Raw genomic sequence first — 20,405 nt, forward strand, 5'->3', positions numbered from 1 at the left:
AACAGGCCAGAAACACACTGACAAAAGCAGTGAAAGCAGATAAGAGGAGCTATGCTGAAAGGATCAAAAACAGCCTTTCAGCCAACGATCTGGCGTCAGTGTGGAGAGGCCTGAAGAACATCACCAACTACAGGAGACCATCCCCCAACACTGCAATGAACTGGCTGACGAGTTGAATGTGTTCTACTGCAGATTTGACACATTCACACCTCTTCCCCTCCCCCAGCCATTAAAGGCCCATTTACACCCCCTGCTATTCTGCCTCCTCTCGCCTCTGACCCCACACCAGCACTCAAGATCTGTGAAGAAGATGTTTGTCAGCTTTTTTGCAGACAGAAGATCAGGAAGGCACCCGGCCCAGACGGTGTGTCGCCCTCCTGTCTGAAGGTCTGTGCTGATCAGCTGACCCCCATCTTCACCCAGATCTTCAATAGATCCCTGGAGCTGTGTGAAGTCCCCTCATGCTTCAAACGCTTCATAATAATCCCAGTTCCCAAGAAAACCACCATCACAGGACTGAATGACTACAGGCCTGTAGCCCTCACATCTGTAGTCATGAAGTCCTTCGAGAGACTGGTGTTGTCACACCTGAAGGACATCACAGACCCCCTGCTGGACCCCCTGCAGTTTGCCTACCGGGCAAACAGGTCAGCGGATGATGCAATCAATATGGGACTGCACTACATCCTGCAACACCTTGACTCTGCAGGGACGTACGCCAGGATCCTGTTCGTGGACTTCAGTTCGGCATTCAACACAATCATTCCAGACATCCTCCATACCAAGCTCACCCAGCTCACTGTGCCCTCCTCCTCCACCTGTCAGTGGATTATAAACTTCCTGACTGACAGGAAGCAGCAGGTGAGCCTGGGGAGCATCACATCCAGCACCCGGACTATCAGCACTGGTGCCCCCCAGGGGTGTGTGCTCTCCCCACTGCTATTCTCCTTTTACACCAATGACTGCACCTCAAGTGACCTGTCTGTTAAACTCCTGAAATTTGCAGACGACACAACGGTCATCGGCCTCATCCGAGACGGTGACAAGTCTGCATACAGATGGGAGGTTGAACGGCTGGTCTGTTGGTGTGGTCAGAACAATCTGGAGCTGAACATGCTCAAAACTGTGGAGATGACAGTGGACTTTAGGAGGAGCCCCCCCACCCTGCCGCCCATCACCATCACCAACAACACTGTGGCCTGCTGTTGAAACCTTCAGATTTCTGGGTTCCACAATCTCCCGGGACCTGAAGTGGGAGACCAACACAGTCACCATCATCAAAAAAGCCCAGCAGAGGTTGTACTTTCTGCGCCAGCTCAGGGAGCTCAACCTGTCTAAGGAGCTGCTGACACAATTAAACTCTGCCATCATTCAGTCTGTTCTCTGCTCTTCCATCACTGTTTGGTTTGGATTGGTCACCAAGCAGGACAAGAATAGACTGCAACGGACAATAAGGTCTGCAGAGAAAATTATTGGTCTCAGCCTGCCCTCCATCCAAGACCTGTACCTGTCAGGAAACGGGCAGGTAACTCCCTGCAGACCCATCATACCCTGGTCACAAATTGTTTAAACTTCTCCCCTCTGGGAGACGCTACAGAACACTGTATGCAAAAACAACCAGACACAAGAACAGTTTTTTCCCTCAGGCTGTCTCTGTGATGAACAGCTAAAACCAGACTCAAATAATCAGTAACATCAACTGTGAAATATCTGCACACTCATACCGTCATTCTGTGCACACTGTATGTTTATATTTACTAATTCATCCTTGTAATATGCACCATTTTGCACCAAAAGATTATATACTATATATCCACTGCTTGTGCATAGGGCCCAGAATTTGGTGCTACACCCCTGGACACAGACAACCATTCACACTTACGGTCAATTTTTAGAGTCACCATTTAACCTAACCTGCATGTCTTTGGACTGTGGGGGAAACCGGAGCACCCAGAGGAAACCCACGCAGACAGCATGCAAACTCTGCACAGAAAGGCCCTCGCTGGCCACAGGGCTCGAACCCGGACCTTCTTGCTGTGAGGCGACAGCACTAACCACTACACCACCGCGCCGCCCCACAGTGAATTATGTGACCAAAAAATACTGTTGTCTGTGTGAATGAAAGAAAGCAAGAAAGAGAAATATACAAAATATAAGAGAAAAACTGAAATAATCTCCTTAAAAAGAGTTATCGTAGTAAAAGAGTCGTTCAAAAAATGAGTAGAGACTGAACTGGAAAAGGGAAAAAAACACTAACAATGAAGGGAAGCGCTATAAAGATATGTAAGGAATGGGGGTAAAGTGAAGAAAATAAGAGGAGATAATGAAAGGAGGAAAAGAGTCAGGAGATACTTTTCTTGGTGCATGTTCGATCAGAAACGACGGTTTAACACACAAGCCGAATACACGGGATGCGAGTGGTAAGATGGCGGCCAGATGAGCTCTCCAGATTTCAACGTTTAAATACTCGCGATGGGTGTGGTAATATGGCGGCCAGACGGCTTCACTCGTCTGTCCAGCGCAGCTATTTTGTGGGCGGGGTCCAATGACGTAAAATCGTCCTGACGTAAAATCCTGTATCTTGATTGGCTCGCTGTGCTTGACAACGGGATGTACAAAACATTGTTGAAAAAAAAAATGGCGGCGGGCAACGCTCATAGCTGCTAGAACAATAAACCCGATAATTAGCGAAAATATTTCTTCTGTGTTCCGAAGCAGCGGCTACACAACCTGGGAACAGGTCAGACTGTAGAAACTCTCGCCTTTAGGGGAAATTCGGTTGTTTGTGAGACTGTTTTGACTCAGGTCACGCAAACTGATTAAAGGTCAGAGACAAAGGTTTTCAATTTATGCACATCTGTTAAAAACTCTCTGTAATTTTCTTCTGGTCCCAAGAAGTATTGTTAATCAGTAATAATTAAAGGTGCCATTCCAACAAAAAACGTTTAAAGGTCCCATGGCATTAAATTTTCACTTTCTGAGTTTTTTTAATGTTAAAATGAGTTCCTCTGACCTTCTTAAGTCACCCCAGTGGCTAGAAATGTCATAATGTGTAAACCAAACTATGCCCACCCTTTGTCAACATTTGTGAATGGCGCGTTGATAGGCTCTTTCCTTTACTACGTCAGCAAGGGAGATGATCCCCACGCCCCCCCCTCTGAATTCCCACCCACTGATTGCCCCACCCAGCTCAAAAGTTGCCACCATAGACACGTCACTTCAATTTTGTAGTGAGGAGACCATAGAGGACACAACAACATGGTACCGCCTAAGCGAGCGAAGCATGGAAATTGCGCTGTACATGGATGTGACAACACAGAAAGGAGTCTGTTTTTACTGCCGACGGGAGAGCCCCTGAAGACGCAGTGGCTTAATTTTATTTACTCCAATAATACGCCGTCGAGTCTACCTAAGACGGTGTATGTTTGTCGGAAGCATTTTCCTGATGAATGTTTCCACAACTTGGGACAGTACAGGGCAGGTTTTGCACATCAACTGTCACTGAAGCCTGGGTCCGTACCAAGCATCCCTGCCGCATCAGCCACAAACACCGAACAAGTAAGTGTATAACTGTTAAGTCGTTTTGCTGTGTTTTAAAATCAGTGCGTTAGCCTTGCAATGGCTACATTAGCTGTGCAGCTAACCGCTTCCTGCAGTTAGCCAGGTACTCTGCGCTACAAAACCAAAAAGCATGCAGCATGCCTGCAGCTTGGTCAAGCCCCTCCCCCACCTCCATGCTTCTCATTAGCAAAACGACGCACTGGGAAAAGGGCTGAAATGGGGCTTTCTCCCAGGAGGCTATATCTACGTGCCGAGGGTTCATTTCGAGAAAGGCTGCGGATATAACATCCGGAAACCTCCACGAGCCCGTTTAAAGCATCAACAAACCACCAAGCCGAATACACGGGATGCGAGTGGTAAGATGGCGGCCAGATGAGCTCTCCAGATTTCAATGTTTAAATACACGCGATGGGTGTGGTAATATGGCGGCCAAACGGCTTCAGTCGTCTGTCCAGCGCAGCTATTTTGTGGGCGGGGTCCAACGACGTAAAATCATCCTGATGTAAAATCCTGTATCTTGATTGGCTCGCTGTGCTTGACAACGGGATGTACAAAACATTGTTGAAAAAAAATGGCGGCGGGCAACGCTCATAGCTGCTAGAACAATAAACCCGATAATTAGCGAAAATATTTCTTCTGTGTTCCGAAACAGCGGCTACACAACCTGGGAACAGGTCAGACTGTAGAAACTCTCGCCTTAAGGGGAAATTCGGTTGTTTGTGAGACTGTTTTGACTCAGGCCACGCAAACTGATTAAAGGTCAGAGGCAAAGGTTTTCAATTTATGCACATCTGTTAAAAACTCTCTGTAATTTTCTTCTGGTCCCAAGAAGTATTGTTAATCAGTAATAATTAAAGGTGCCATTCCAACAAAAAACGTTTAATACTGGCTCTTTTTGAAATACCATAGTTCAGTCCGAGTTGCATGTGAAAATGTTCTTCTACCCCCATTCCCTGTAGTAGCCTGTGAAAGAAAACAGGTGGAAGAACGAACGAATCAGAACAAGCCCTATGAACCTACGTAAGTTCGAAAATTAGAAGAAAGTTTGGATTGAAGCGCGAGGAGAGATAGCAGAGCCCGTTTCTTCAGTAGCTAGCGAAGAGGACCTAACAGCAAGCTGAACACATGGCTGAACAGGTTCGTGCCTGTGTTATTTGTGGCAGTAACACATCAACATTGCATGTCTTGCCCAAGAAAAAAGAGCTGAAGAAGAAATGGTTGGAATTTATCTTTGGAACACCACCAGCGAAGTATAATGCAGCGTTAGTCCTGTGTTCTGATCATTTCAACCACAGTGACTTTATAAACTTCGGTGCCTTCAGAAGTGGTTTTTCTTCGAGGTTGTTTTTAACACCTGGATCTGTACCGTCAAGACGATCGACCACCAGCTCACAAGCTGTAAGTAAAACATGAACTTTTTGTTCGAAGGTTTTTGTTACAAAATAGCATGTTCATATTCTCCACGTTAGCATGCATGACATGGTCACAAGCTAGGCTGTTACACTTATAGGCTATCTATGACCACACTAGCTCGCTAGTTTCTACCCAGAGACGTAACTTGGTAATTACTAACACTGGCCACGAGGCAGTGTGTATGACTGGTAATTACTAACACTGGCCACTAGGCGGTGTGTATGACTGGTAATCACTAACACTGGCCACGAGGCGGTGCATATGACTGGTAATTACTAACACTGGCCACTAGGTGGTGCGTATGACTGGTAATTACTAACGCTGGCCACGAGGCGGTGCGTATGACTGGTAATGACTAACGCTGGCCACTAGGCAGTGCGTATGACTGGTAATGACTAACGCTGGCCACTAGGCGGTGCGTATGACTGGTAATTACTAACGCTGGCCACTAGGCGGTGCGTATGACTGGTAATTACTAACGCTGGCCACTAGGCGGTGCGTATGACTGGTAATTACTAACGCTGGCCACTAGGCGGTGCGCATGACTGGTAATTACTAACGCTGGCCATGAGGCGGTGCGTATGACTGGTAATGACTAACGCTGTCCACGAGGCGGTGCGTATGACTGGTAATTACTAACGCTGGCCACTAGGCGGTGCGTATGACTGGTAATTACTAACGCTGGCCACTAGGCGGTGCGTATGACTGGTAATTACTAACGCTGGCCACGAGGCGGTGCGTATGACTGGTAATTACTAACGCTGGCCACGAGGCGGTGCGTATGACTGGTAATTACTGACGCTGGCCACGAGGCGGTGCGTATGACTGGTAATGACTAACGCTGGCCACGAGGCGGTGCGTATGACTGGTAATGACTAACGCTGGCCACTAGGCGGTGCGTATGACTGGTAATGACTAACGCTGGCCACTAGGCGGTGCGTATGACTGGTAATTACTAACGCTGGCCACTAGGCGGTGCGTATGACTGGTAATTACTAACGCTGGCCACTAGGCGGTGCGTATGACTGGTAATTACTAACGCTGGCCACGAGGCGGTGCGTACGACTGGTAATTACTAACGCTGGCCACTAGGCGGTGCGTATGACTGGTAATTACTAACGCTGGCCACGAGGCGGTGCGTATGACTGGTAATGACTGACGCTGTCCACGAGGCGGTGCGTATGACTGGTAATTACTAACGCTGGCCACGAGGCGGGGCGTATGACTGGTAATTACTAACGCTGGCCACTAGGCGGTGCGTATGACTGGTAATTACTAACGCTGGCCACTAGGCGGTGCGTACGACTGGTAATTACTAACGCTGGCCACGAGGCGGTGCGTACGACTGGTAATTACTAACGCTGGCCACTAGGCGGTGCGTATGACTGGTAATTACTAACGCTGGCCACGAGGCGGTGCGTATGACTGGTAATGACTAACGCTGTCCACGAGGCGGTGCGTATGACTGGTAATTACTAACGCTGGCCACGAGGCGGTGCGTATGACTGGTAATGACTAACGCTGGCCACTAGGCGGTGCGTATGACTGGTAATCACTAACGCTGGCCACTAGGCGGTGCGTATGACTGGTAATCACTAATGCTGGCCACTAGGCGGTGCGTATGACTGGTAATTACTAACGCTGGCCACTAGGCGGTGCGTATGACTGGTAATTACTAACGCTGGCCACGAGGCGGTGCGTACGACTGGTAATTACTAACGCTGTCCACGAGGCGGTGCGTATGACTGGTAATTACTAACGCTGGCCACGAGGCGGTGCGTATGACTGGTAATGACTAACGCTGGCCACTAGGCGGTGCGTATGACTGGTATTTACTAATGCTGGCCACGTGGTGGTGAGTATGACTGGTAATCACGAACACTGGCCACGAGGCGGTGCGTATGACTGGTAATCACTAACACTGGCCACGAGGCGGTGCGTATGACTGGTAATTACTAACACTGGCCACTAGGCGATGCGTATGACTGGTAATCACTAACACTGGCCACTAGGCGGTGCGTATGACTGGTAATGACTAACGCTGGCCACTAGGCAGTGCGTATGACTGGTAATTACTAATGCTGGCCACGAGGTGGTGAGTATGACTGGCAATCACTAACACTGGCCACGAGGCGGTGCGTATGACTGGTAATCACTAACACTGGCCACTAGGCGGTGCGTATGACTGGTAATTACTAACGCTGGCCACTAGGCAGTGCGTATGACTGGTAATTACTAACGCTGGCCACGAGGTGGTGAGTATGACTGGCAATCACTAACACTGGCCACGAGGCGGTGCGTATGACTGGTAATCACTAACACTGGCCACGAGGCGGTGCGTATGACTGGTAATCACTAACACTGGCCACGAGGTGGTGCGTATGACTGGTAATTACTAACGCTGGCCACGAGGCGGTGCGTATGACTGGTAATCACTAACGCTGGCCACGAGGCGGTGCGTATGACTGGTAATTACTAACGCTGGCCACGAGGCGGTGCGTATGACTGGTAATTACTAACCCTGGCCACTAGGCGGTGCGTATGACTGGTAATTACTAACGCTGGCCATGAGGCGGTGCGTATGACTGGTAATTACTAACCCTGGCCACTAGGCGGTGCGTATGACTGGTAATTACTAACGCTGGCCACGAGGCGGTACGTATGACTGGTAATTACTAACCCTGGCCACTAGGCGGTGCGTATGACTGGTAATTACTAACGCTGGCCATGAGGCGGTGCGTATGACTGGTAATCACTAACGCTGGCCACGAGGCGGTGCGTATGACTGGTAATCACTAACGCTGGCCACGAGGCGGTGCGTATGACTGGTAATCACTAACGCTGGCCACGAGGCGGTGCGTATGACTGGTAATTACTAACGCTGGCCACGAGGCGGTGCGTATGACCGGTGGTACACGGACAAATCACAAAAAAATCGACTCGATGTGTTTACCTTTTTTTTTGATACGCCTTTTCCACCAAATCAGTTCCAGGGCTCGTTCGGGGCCAGTGCTGGTGCTGGTTCTCAACTCGTTCAACTTGCGAGCCAGCTGAGAACCAGTTTGCTTTTCTATAGCTCGGGGTGCTAAGCGGAGCCACGTCAGTTATGTTGCTGTATACGTCAGTTACATCGCTGCGTTTGTATAAACCTTTGCGTGGACATCGTAGCAACAACAACACAGAAGAAGCAGCAGTAGCAACAACAATAATAAATGGATGACTTCGCGTTTGTACAGCTGCTGCTTCTTGTCGCTTAAAAATGGCGACCTTTCGTGATCTTGCTATTGTTGTTGGTCTTAACAACTCCGCCCCCCCCGCTGACGTAAGCGGTTCTTTCCTCTGGCCCAGCAGAGAGTTGGTGCTAGCCTGGAACCAGTTTTTCTGGCCCCAGAGCCAGTTCTTTGTCAGTGGAAACAGAAAACCCGGTTCCAAACTAAGCACTGGCCCCGAACCAGCACTGGAACTGCTTTGGTGGAAAAGGGGCATGAGTTATGGTGCTCCGCTCAGAGCTCTGCTAATAGTGCAAGGACATTGTTCTCGTCTAAACAGAGAAAACCAAGAGCACTCACTGGAGGCAGCGTCACAGTGCTGTTAGCCAATCAAAGGTAACACATTTACATGTCATGAATATTAATGAATAAGAGCTGAAATCCTGTCATTCTCTCCCCACCCACTCCTCCACCAAACTAGAACAGCCTGAAACAGGAGCACCACAGCATTTTTTTCACCAAAACTGGCTCACAGGGCATTCATTCAAACTAGAGACCACTGTAAAATGAATGAAAAAACGATGCAATGACACCTTTAATTTTCACAACTTCACGTGGTTAGCTGTTCAGGTTAACTTGGCGAAGCGAGGGAGTTTAAACGATATTAGGGATGTGATGGGGCATACAAGTTGTGTAAATAATATGTATGTACTAGTTTCTGGAATTTTTGTTTCATATGTACACAAGTATCTGGATGTCTGCATAAAAATGAGCAGCGTGAAGACCATAGCAAAACAGTTCTGTGGTATTTCTTTTACTTCCCTATTCCATATTAACGTGCCCATTTTGAGAAATTTCCCAGGCCACCATTACAGATTCTCCTGACATCTATACCTATACCAAACTTGTGTACAAATCCCAAATCTTAGGTCTATCTCTAAAGGTTTTGAAACTACAGCCTTTTAAAATTTTAATTAATTTCATAGACTTTGCTGAACGAGCCTGTCGGTCCCATTTCTCACATTTCATAGCTTTTGATATGGCATGTACAGCTCTGTGTGACTCAAGCTCACTTTTTGTGTAGAACTAAAAAGAAATGCAGTCAGATCAGGTGTGTTTTATGCACTTTTCGTCCTACAAGGTTCTGAAAATGGCCGAAGATTCAAAACGTTACAAAACGGCTCCCCTTTGAGTGTGTCTCACTTAACCACGATGCTAAATAAAGCTTACCAGAGTTTTCTTTCCTGTCATTTATGATGTATTAGACCAGGTGTAAGCAGTAAGTGTATTTATTACTGTTCTCAGAATGTCAGAATAATTTTTGACGTGCTCAATTTACACACTTCCTGAAAATTGACCATGTAGGCAGTTAACCATCATTTTCATATTTTCACCGCCCCAAGATGGCAGCGCAACCAGTGTTCACACATCAGGCTCCATCTCAGTGAGCACAGGTTCACCCCAGGGATGTGTTCTGAACCCTTTGCTCTTCGCCCTTCTGACCCGTGACAGTACAGCCGGTCTCGGCAGCAACCACATCATCAAGTTTGCTGATGACACTACAGTTGTGTGTCTCATCACCAAAAGCAACAAGACCGCTGGCAGCGTGGTGCAAAAAACACAACCTCTTACTGAATGTCAACAAGACCAAGGAAAGTCATGGACTTCAGGAAGGCCCGTGCAGAGCACGCCGCCGCCACTGACCATAGGTGGCGAAGCTCTCAAGACTGTCAACACCATCAAGTTCCTGACGCTTGGACAACAATAATAAATAAAGTTACTGCTTGCACATGGTCTAATGTGTCACAAATGACAGGAAAGAAAACTCCGAGTGCTTTATCAAGCATAGTGTTTGAATGAGACCCTCTTAAAGGAGTGTCCTTTTGTTATGTTTTGAAATTTTAGCCATTTTCAGAGCCTTGCAGGAGGAAAAGTACAGAAGATACGTTTGAACTGATTACATTTTTGAATGTAGCCCTCGTCACATAGTCATGAAGTTTGAAAACTTCATGATTATGAAAAGTATGAAAGGGCAATTCCATGTAAATGTCAACCTCACCATGCAAAAATAAAGCAACATGTAATACATCAAAACCACTCCCAGAGATATCACCTAGGCAATAAACAAATAAATACATACATAAATAAATATTTTGATCACCTAATATGTCACTGTCAGTCTTTCTTTCTTATAATGTAAAACCCAAGCTAAAATCAACTTTGATCATGTACAATTCTATATTATTGCCACAAGCCACAGAAATGTATGCTAAAATCCACAAAACAGCAAAACAATAGCCATCCTAAATATTATTTAAGAACTTTGATAGTTTTAGCTGATATTTAGAGAGTTTTTCAAAGGGTTATGGTGGTTAAATTGCTGATTTTCTAAACATATGCCATGTCTATTTCAGACGCGTCACATCCATAACGGAATTTCGTCACATCCTTCCGAAACTCTGCATGAAATACAAAATATTTTAAACAAAGATTTTTTAATATTCACCTTGGTCCCCTCTATCAAACGGATATCTCCATTTCGACATTAGGTTTACAATTTCACAGAGTTTGATAAAAATGTACAGTCACCCAAGAAAAGTGATACTTTTTCTGTCACATCCATAACGCATCTTTTATTGGCATTTTCTGGCATGCCCGAGATGTACTATGGGAATTGTTCTTGTTCTATCACTTCTCCAGTATGGTACAGCCTTAAAATATGCAACACCTGTTTAAATACTGGGAGACAATAAAACATGCACTGGGTCATTTGTTGCCATTTTGAGTTCAAGTGTCACGTCCATAACGCTGGAATTGCTCGAAAGCTGTACACGCCATATCAAAGTAGCTGTGAATGTCAAAAGTGGGACTGACGGGCTTGTTCAGTGAAGTGCATACAATTTAATTTAAGTTTCCAAACTGTTCGAGATACAGACCTAATATTTGGGGTTTCTGCATAGGTTTGCTATGACCTGTAAAAACTACTTGCGAGCAACCACATTTAGTGTGCAGTACATTTTACAGTCTTTTCGTGTCACTTTGGTAGAAAAAAACACTTTAATTTTTGTGGCAAGAATCTGTGTAAAAGTTTTCAGAAGTTTTATGTGAAAGCCTCAACTGATCTTGAAGGTACGTTGTTTGGGTTATTTTACATCAAAGTTGGTGTTATTTATGCATCTGCTTTTTGCTTTTTGTTCATCTTTCTTCCAGAGTACATTACAGACCTTGTTGGGTAACCATGTTGGTTGCCAAACAGACCCACCCAGCCAGTCATCTCAGGGTACACAGCTCTCCTTGCATACACTAAGCCCTCATGTTCGAAGCAAAGGTTTGTGTTGTCGGTAATTTAATTTGTTTATATGCTTCTAAAAGCGTATTAAAGCTTCCTATGTTTAGTTGTGACTCCATCAAGCTGGTGGTGTTTTTTGCGAACAAAAGTAACCATCTTGCCAAATTTCTTCACCACAGTTCTGTCCTGTTATTTATCATACATGAAAATCCCTCACCTTTCAGCGAAATTCGCCGTTTTGAAACCAAAATGGGTGACCTACGTGAATCGTGTAGATCCGATGGGAAAAAAAATTGGGGGGGGGTTGATATTGACCCAAAGGGCAAGGAGGTCGCTTCGCACCCATAGACAGTTCGTGCCGGTTTGCGCCTCCTCCTCCTGCTTTGATATTGACGCCATAGCGACGAGTACATCTCGCTGCGAAGGGCAAGCAGCATCATTTCGCGCCTCTTCTCCTGCTGGCCAGAGCGTGCACACACCAGTCAGAGTGCAGACCAGACCACCAGAAGCTGGAAGCTGGATTGAGTCATCGGACTGAATTTCCTACTTTTTGCAAACTTTCCTGATTGCTATCAAAACAAACAAAACTTCCGGCTTGTTTACGTCAGCATTCGAAAGAGGGCGTACGCGTCTTTTGACAATCCCTGTGTCCGAAATTGCTCGCTACTCACTATATAGGGCACTGTATAGTGGAGACGCCATTTTGTAGTGCTGTCCGTGCTGAAAGAAATCAAATTAAAAGTGTCAAATTTGATTTAATAAAAGACAGCAGCAAAGAAGAAAGTATTCAGCCTTGATTTAAAAAGAACTGAAAGCTGCAGGTACTTCCATATCTTGGCAGGCTGAGTGGTATGCTGGGGCACCTCTTGCCAGCAGATCAGGATATCCAGAGGGAACTTGTGCGGTTCAGTGTTGACCTGACCATCCCCAGCTTCAAGGAGGGAGAGAGCGTCGTGGAGTGGTGGGGTCATGTCTTCGACAAACCAGACAAGTACCCCTCCCTGGGTGCACTAGTTAAGTGTTGCTTTTCCATCTTTCATGGACCTAGAGTCGAGTCCTCATTTAGTCTGATGAATGATGTAATTGATCAAAGGAGTGGCAACATGAATGTGGAAACATTTAATGCAATACAGACGGTCAAGTACACGCTGATGTCCAGGGGGAAGACAGCTATGCAGCTCTTTAGAAGGGAGGACGTGAAGTTTGGGGAAGTGGACAGAACATTGTGCAAGAACATTAACTCTGCAGCAGCCACATACAAACACCAGCAGAGGGTGAACAAGGAGGAAAAGCAGCAGAGCAAGTATGGCTTTCAAGCAACTTGCAGTGCTCAGCAGGCCAAGAAACAGACTGCTGAAGGAGAGAAGCGGGCAAGGCTGAAACATGTGGCAACTCAGCGAAAGCGGGCCATGGAGACACTGGTGGTCCAGGCAAATAAAAGGAAAAAATGATCACTATTCCTTGTGTGTTCTCCACTTTCTTCATTCTATTATTCACATTTTTTTCCAGGGCATAATTTCACTATAACTACATGTATTTGAATTTGTATTTCTACTGTATGTCCTTGTGCAAATGTCAATACAGTATACTTAGTAAGGAGGCTATAATATTTATTCTGGGGGAGGACCCCCCAAACACCAGAGGCCACGTCACCACTCGCGCACCCTTCTCACCTTTTTCACCCCTGACCCGTTTTCATGACTGTTTATGACACATTGACATGTTAATGATCAGACATTCTAGTCTGTCGTTACTCTGTAATGATCAGTCTATCACCAGTGAGCAGCTCATTGGTTTTACTATTATACCAGTGGAATGACTCATTTCACCACTAGACATGGATAGTGTTGTAATATTTATATGCTAGTATTTAAAATGGTCATGGAAACAAAATGCTATGTCTAAAGAATGGCTGTGTTTTTCTTTAGGTACACAAGTTTCAGGTTCTGTAAGTGTGGAGGTTGGCACGACTACCACAGATGCACCTTGGACCACAAGTTGTCCGCTGGCATCCCCACCATTCAAGGCTCCGAGGCCAGCAAAAAGATCTCAGATTGATGTAGAGGAGGAAGACGTGGGAGATCTTTCCACAGAGGTCCCTAAACCACAGGCTCCCACCGATGATCCTGTCGAGTCCATCACAGTTACAATAGAATTGTCTCAGTTTTCGTGAGTGCATTAGCATTTTCTTTTCACACAGATGACTGACTGAGGGTATTTCTCTCTCAGATGATCTACCCTTTTATTGAAGGCCTGTACTGAAAGGAGTTATTCTTTATATCATTTGTTATGAACAGAGCCACATCTGCATCCACCTTTGAGTACCCCATGACTTATTATTACCACTTGCATTGTTTGAAAAACAAGGTTTGTGTCCAAATTTGAATATTAACTTTATTCAAATTATGAAGTTAATACGATTACCCAGTTAAAAGCCATTCTGCAAGAAATGTATTCTGAGGTATTGCCTGAAAGCCGCAAGGGTCTAAAACAATATAGTTGTAAAATATTTTTACCTTGAAGGAGATTTGAACAAATGACAGTTTAGTATAAACAAACTACACATCAAGTACTTCAAAATTAAGTCATTCAAATTTTCAGTATTTTATGCCCACCCTTGAATATCCCCAAATTGCTTTTTTTTTTTTTTCTCTCCTCCTCCAATCCCCAATCTGGAGGGGCTGCAGTTCAACAACAATACTTTATTTTTGTCTTATTGTGATTGTCTAATTGGCAATGAGCCAAGCCATGAAGGGGGACTTTCAGCAGAAAGATATTGATTGTTCGCAGTTCGTTTAAGCATGACTGTGGTGAAGAGAGGACCTAAGGCTACATCCACACGACAACGGCAATGAGATGTTATTTAAAAATATATCGCGTCCAAATGGGCAACAATCAGTAAAATATCAGGTCCATATGGCAACGCAGCGCTTGCTGAAAACGATGCAATACACATGCCACACCTCTAGGGGCGCTGTAAGACGGTCCCTTCGGAGACACCAGAACAATAGAAGAAGTAAGGACGCATGCGCATAAACTATTATGCGCGAGACTTCATATTAGCCACAAAGTCAGGAAAATTTGTTCGTAAAATCACATTATAATGACCAAATACAATGAAAAGTATTTTTCCAGTCTCACCTATGAAAGGTAATCCCATGTGATCTCGTTTGGACGGCAAACCTGTTGGTACAGTTAAATGCAGCTAATCTTTATTCTCCGCTTTGACCTCTCCAATATGGCGGCGAGGATGACGTATGATTCTACGCGGAAGGCGGCGTCTTTAATGGTCCGGAATAAATTGAATGCTACACGTTGATGGATTAATTTGTTGTTTCTCACCTGTGAAAGGTAATCCCATGTGATCTCGTTTGGACGGCAAACCTGTTGGTACAGTTAAATGCAGCTAATCTTTATTCTCCGCTTTGACCTCTCCAATATGGCGGCGAGGATGACGTATGATTCTACGCGGAAGGCGGCGTCTTTAATGGTCCGGAATAAATTGAATGATACACGTTGATGGATTAATTTGTTGTTTCTCACCTGTGAAAGGTAATCCCATGTGATCTCGTTTGGACGGTAAACCTGTTGGTACAGTTAAACGCAGCACATGAATCTTTATTCTCCGCTTTGACCTATCCAGTATGGCGGCGAGGATGACGTATGATTCTACGCGGAAGGCGGCGTCTTTAATGGTCTGGAATAAATTGAATGCGACACGTTGATGGATTAATTTGCTCCTCTACGCCCTTTTTGAGGAATGTATTGTCGGACTTAAACCAACATCTGAAGATATGAGATCGCTCCTTTTTTTCCCTATTTTTGCTGGCGGGATTGACTCTGCCCTAAGGGCAGAGTCTCTCTGTCTCTCTCTCTCTCTCTCTCTCTCTCTCTCTCTCTCTCTCACTTTGCACCATTACACAATAAATATTCACAGTGAAAATATTTTGTAAGCGCGTTTCATGAACCAAGTTATAGGATTTGTTGACAACTCGCATCGAGTTCGTTACACTTCTACCCGGCGTGAAGCACATGTGGTTGTGACGTCATCGTAAACAAATCCGTTCTACTCATCCAGACGACTTCACAACGGCAACGTTGCCAGATCTTTCCGCTCTGGAACCCGTTCTCAAAAAGATAGCGTTTTGGGCACCCAAAACGCCGGTGCCGTGTGGACGCCAGGCCTAAACGATAAGCAATTGTATCGGAGTCACCTGAATCCGTTGCCGTGTGGACAGGGCCTAAGATTTCACTGGACTGCCTTGATCTCTGATTTTGGCTTGCATTCACTGTGGCATTGTTTTGACATCATACAGTGTCGTCATATTTATTTTCATCCAGAGGTGCATTAATTTTTCGCCAAGATCTTGTCATGATGGCAGGAGAGTCGAACCACTCTGAAAATCTTCTCCAGCACATCCGAGAGACTTTCAGAGGAGTTAAGGTGAGGACTTTGTGGTGGCCAAATTATATGTGAAAATGATTCTTTGTTTCCTCATGATTCCTGAACCACTCTTTCACAATTTGAGTCAATAAATCCTGACATTGTCATCCTGGCAAATGCCTGTGCCATCAGAGGAGAAAAAAATCCATTGATGGTCCTTCAGGTAGTCAGCAGACTTGATTTTATTGCCCTATAACATTGCTGATCCTTAACCTGACTGACTGAAGCAACCCCAGATCATAACACTGCCTCCAGAGGCTTGTACAGTGGACACTATGCGTGATGGGTGCATCGTTTCATGTGCTTCCCTTCTTACCCTGAAACACCCATCGCTCAGGAATAGGCACAATCTGGACTTGTCAGACCACATGACCTTTTTCCGTTGCTCCGGACTCCAATCTTTATGCTCCCCAGCAAACTGAATCCTTGTCTACTAATTAGTCTGAATAACAAGTGTGGAGTGTTACAGATGGGAATTTGAATAAATGCAATAAAAACAAATTTTTAGATTGTAGGTATTGTATTTAAAACTGTATGGATGTGCCAGAAGCCAAACCATGCATGCAGGGCATTCACGGTCAAAAGGGATCCAACAGTGGAGTCTGCTTCATTAACACAAGAACTTATTGCCATGTTTGTGTTCAGCAAACAAGCAAGTTATTAAAACCAAGAAGTACACTCAAAAGAAGTGGATATAGAAACCACTTGAGGGGATTAGATCCTTACATGCTAACAAAGAAGGATTTTCCTTACAAAAGAAAAATTTACCACCTAAATTTGACATTAGCAGAATAAAATTGTCATAACCATAACTAAATACAAAGACAATACTTATGCGTACTATTAATTAACTTAATGTGAAGATAAATAACAGATAATCCAACAGATATTAAGGGCTTGTTTTTCAAAAGATTGTGTATATTTTAGTCTTTTGTATTTGTACATGCACTACCCCACCAGCTCTGCTGATCAACTTATTGTGTTTAAATAAAGTTATTCATTCATTAGGAGTTGGAAAATTATCCATCCGTTGAGTTCCCTGACATCTCAGATGCCCCTTTTCCACCAAAGCAGTTCCAGGGCTGGTTCGGGGCCAGTGCTTAGTTTGGAACCAGGTTTTCTGTTTCCACTGACAAAGAACTGGCTCTGGGGCCAGAAAAACCGGTTCCAGGCTAGCACCAACTCTCTGCTGGGCCAGAGGAAAGAACCGCTTACGTCAGCGGGGGGTGGAGTTGTTAAGACCAACAACAATAACAAGACCGTGAAAGATCGCCATTTTTAAGCGACAAGAAGCAGCAGCTGTACAAATGCAAAGTCATCCATTATTATTGTTGTTGTTGCTGCTGCTGCTTCTTCCGTGTTGTTTTTGCTTCGATATTCGCACCAAGGTTTATGCAAACGTAGCAACATAACTGACGTATACAGCGACGTAATGACATGACTTCCCTTAGCACCGCGAGCTATGGAAAAGCAAACTGGTTCTCAGCTGGCTCGCAAGTTGAACGAGTTGTGAACCAGCACCAGCACTGGCCCCAAACCAGCCCTGGAACTGATTTGGTGGAAAAGGGGTAAAAGTACCTGGTGCTGCAGACATCATTCTGCACGGACATACAGATGAAAACCTGGAAGAGCATGGAGGCATATAAAATGTTGTATGTGGGTGGGTTAAAAATCTGGGGCTCAGGACACAAGATAAATCCTGTATCGTTTTTGCCTGGGTAAATAAAGAGTTTCTGGGCTTTTTATCCACGTCTTTGAGATGGTTGCTAGGACGCTACAAGTTTTGGTATCGGGTGTAAAAAAAAAAAAAAACGACTGCTGCTCGATTCCCAATCCTCCCTGCTCTTCTCTTCCAGCAGGCATCACAGATCCATATACCTGTAATTACCCACAAATGTATCTCTCTCTGTGTGTGCGATCTCCAGTCACTTTTGACTGCTGAGAATCCCCTGATCACAGATGCTACTTGAGAGGGGGATGGTAAACACGATATGCACCACTTTAAGAACACGCACACAAATGCGCATATGCACCTGAAGTGAGGCAATCAGAATTGCCGTTACAAATTGGAAAGAAAGAACCAAAATGATGATCACAGGGGAGGCATGGATGCTGGTTAATATGTCTTGTTTTTTGTAATGTACTCCCTCGAAAATCATTTTTGTGCTTAAAGAAACCAACCATAGGTGAGCCCAAACGGGCCCAACTTGCTAAAATATTTCTGCCCGAACGTCTTGGTCAGGTAAATCAGGCATTCGGGCAATGCCTGGTGTTGAGGCAAGGCATACAGGAGAAAATATCAGTTTATTAAATGCAGAGCACGTTTAATCAAGTGCAAAGGCATTCACTAACATCATTAATATGAAAATGGGACACTATGTACAAACTCATTTCCAGAAAAGTTTGGATATTTCCCAAAATACAATAGAAAGAAAGATCTGTCATTTGTTACTTTACATGAACCTTTATTTAACTGACAAAAGCACAAAGAAAAGATTTTCAAAAGTTTTACTGACCAACTTAATTGTATTTTGTAAACGCAAACAAAGTTAGAATTTGATGCCTGTAACACGCTCAAAAAAGTTGGGACAGAGGCAAAATAAGAGAACATTTTATAGAATATTCAAGTAACATCATTTTGGAAGATTCCACAATAAGTAGGTTAATTGGGAGCATGATTGAGTATAAAATGAGCAGCACCAAAACCTCAGTCTTTACAAGCAAGGATGGAGTGTGGCTCACTGCTTTGTGCCAAAATTTATGAGAGAATTGTTAGTCAATTCAAAAAGAACATTTCTCAGTGCAAGATATTGGGTCTTCCAAAATCTTCAGGACATATTTGTGAAAAGATTCAGAGAATTTGGAGGTATCTCAGTGTGTAAAGGGCGAGGTCGGAAACCACCGCTGAATGTGCGTGACCTTCGAGCCCTCAAGTGGCACTGCCTGAAAAACCATCATGGTAATGTGACAAATATAGCCACGTGGGCTCAGGAGTACTTTGAAAAATCGTTGTCACGTAACACAGTCCATTGCTGCATTCAGAAATGCAATTTGAAACTATTACACAAAGAGGAGGCCATTCATCAGTTCTGTGCAGAAATTCCACCGATTTCTCTGGGCCTGAACTCATCTCAGATGGCTGGAAAGACAGTGGAAACGTGTGCTGTGGTCAGAGGAGTCCACATTTCAGCTTGCTTTTGGGAAAACCAGACATCGAGTTGTCTGTGCCAAAGTGAACATGACCATCCAGTTTGTTATCAGAGAAGGGTGCAAAAGCCAGCATCTGTGATGGAATGTACCTTGATTAGGATGACCTGTGAAAGTCTCATACCTGCTTTCATCATGCCAAAACTCGATTTTTGCAACAGCCTCCTATTTGGATGACCATCGACTGAAATTGGCAAACTCCAGCATGTGCAAAATTCTGCCACAAGAGTGGTGGTTAGAGCAAAGAAGAGCGATCACATTTCCCTCATCTTAAAACATCATCACTTGTCACCCATAAGAGCAAAAATTGATTTCAAGCTCCTTCTCTTAACATATAGATGTCTCAAATATCAAGCACCAGAGTGCATTAAAGAACTCTTGACAAGCCTCAACATAAATTTAAGATCATCGAACCAAAGTCTGCTCACAGTACCATCATCAAACTCTGAGCTACTGTAGTATGTCTCTGACGTAGGAGGAATACTGAAGCACTGACAAGCGGGAAATTGTCAACACAGACTTTTTTTTACTATTTTTGTTGTTTTTCAGCTTTACTACACTCATTCACTTACTCTCACATACAAGTACTCTGATCGGGAGAGACCTTGCCTCTTTGCCCTTGCCATCCTTTTCTTTCCTCAGTCATCAGTGCAACAGACACACACACACACACTAATTGACAACAGGTGTAATGACTTTGGCACTTACCTTCCCTGGCCCTGCCCTCAATTCACAAACTGATACTTGAGCACGCCCCTGCTGCCACATGCCCCCCCTCCCATTGGGATAAAAAGTCTGCCACCACCATCTGCACCTGAGGCCTGTGGACCACCTCAAATTTAAAAGGCTGGAGGTCTAGATATCAGTGGGTGATCGGCACTTTGGTATCTTTCATGTGGTGGAGCCACTGGAGTGGCGCATGGTCTGAAAAGAGGGTGATGGGGCACCCCAGCAGGTAGTACCGTAGGATGAGGACCACCCACTTGATGGCCAGGCACTCTTTCTCGATTCGTGCTGTACTTACTTTCTCGCATCGAGAGCTTGTGGCTGATGTACAGCACTGGACGCTCCATGCCCTCCAGCTTTTGGGACAAAACAGCCCCTAGCCCTCTGACACACCTGTCTGAAAAATAAAATGGAGAGAGAAGTTATGGGAGTGTAAAAGTGGCCCCCCACACAGTGCAGCTATTACCTTGGTGAAGGTCTGTTGTCACTGCTCCGTCCACTGGACCAGATCTGGTGCTCCCTTTTTAGTGAGATCAGTGGGTGGCACGGTGGTGTA

General features: G+C 45.0%; 1 protein-coding gene across 4 annotated transcripts in view; it reads left to right on the forward strand.

Moving 5' to 3' along the window:
- Positions 1-20,405, forward strand: part of LOC132881789 (zinc finger protein 43-like) — a 72,166-nt gene that overhangs the window by 45,282 nt on the left and 6,479 nt on the right. The window contains exons 1-4 of one of the 4 annotated variants that reach the window (XM_060914738.1): positions 3,516-3,558; positions 4,521-4,959; positions 11,394-11,511; positions 13,401-13,641. In XM_060914738.1, the coding sequence (XP_060770721.1) occupies positions 4,687-4,959; positions 11,394-11,511; positions 13,401-13,641 (632 nt within the window). In that variant the 5' untranslated portion in view covers positions 3,516-3,558; positions 4,521-4,686. The other 3 variants (XM_060914704.1, XM_060914730.1, XM_060914694.1) reach the window with 3 other exon arrangements.

Source organism: Neoarius graeffei, chromosome 1, assembly GCF_027579695.1.
Source record: "Neoarius graeffei isolate fNeoGra1 chromosome 1, fNeoGra1.pri, whole genome shotgun sequence".
NCBI lineage: Eukaryota > Metazoa > Chordata > Actinopteri > Siluriformes > Ariidae > Neoarius > Neoarius graeffei.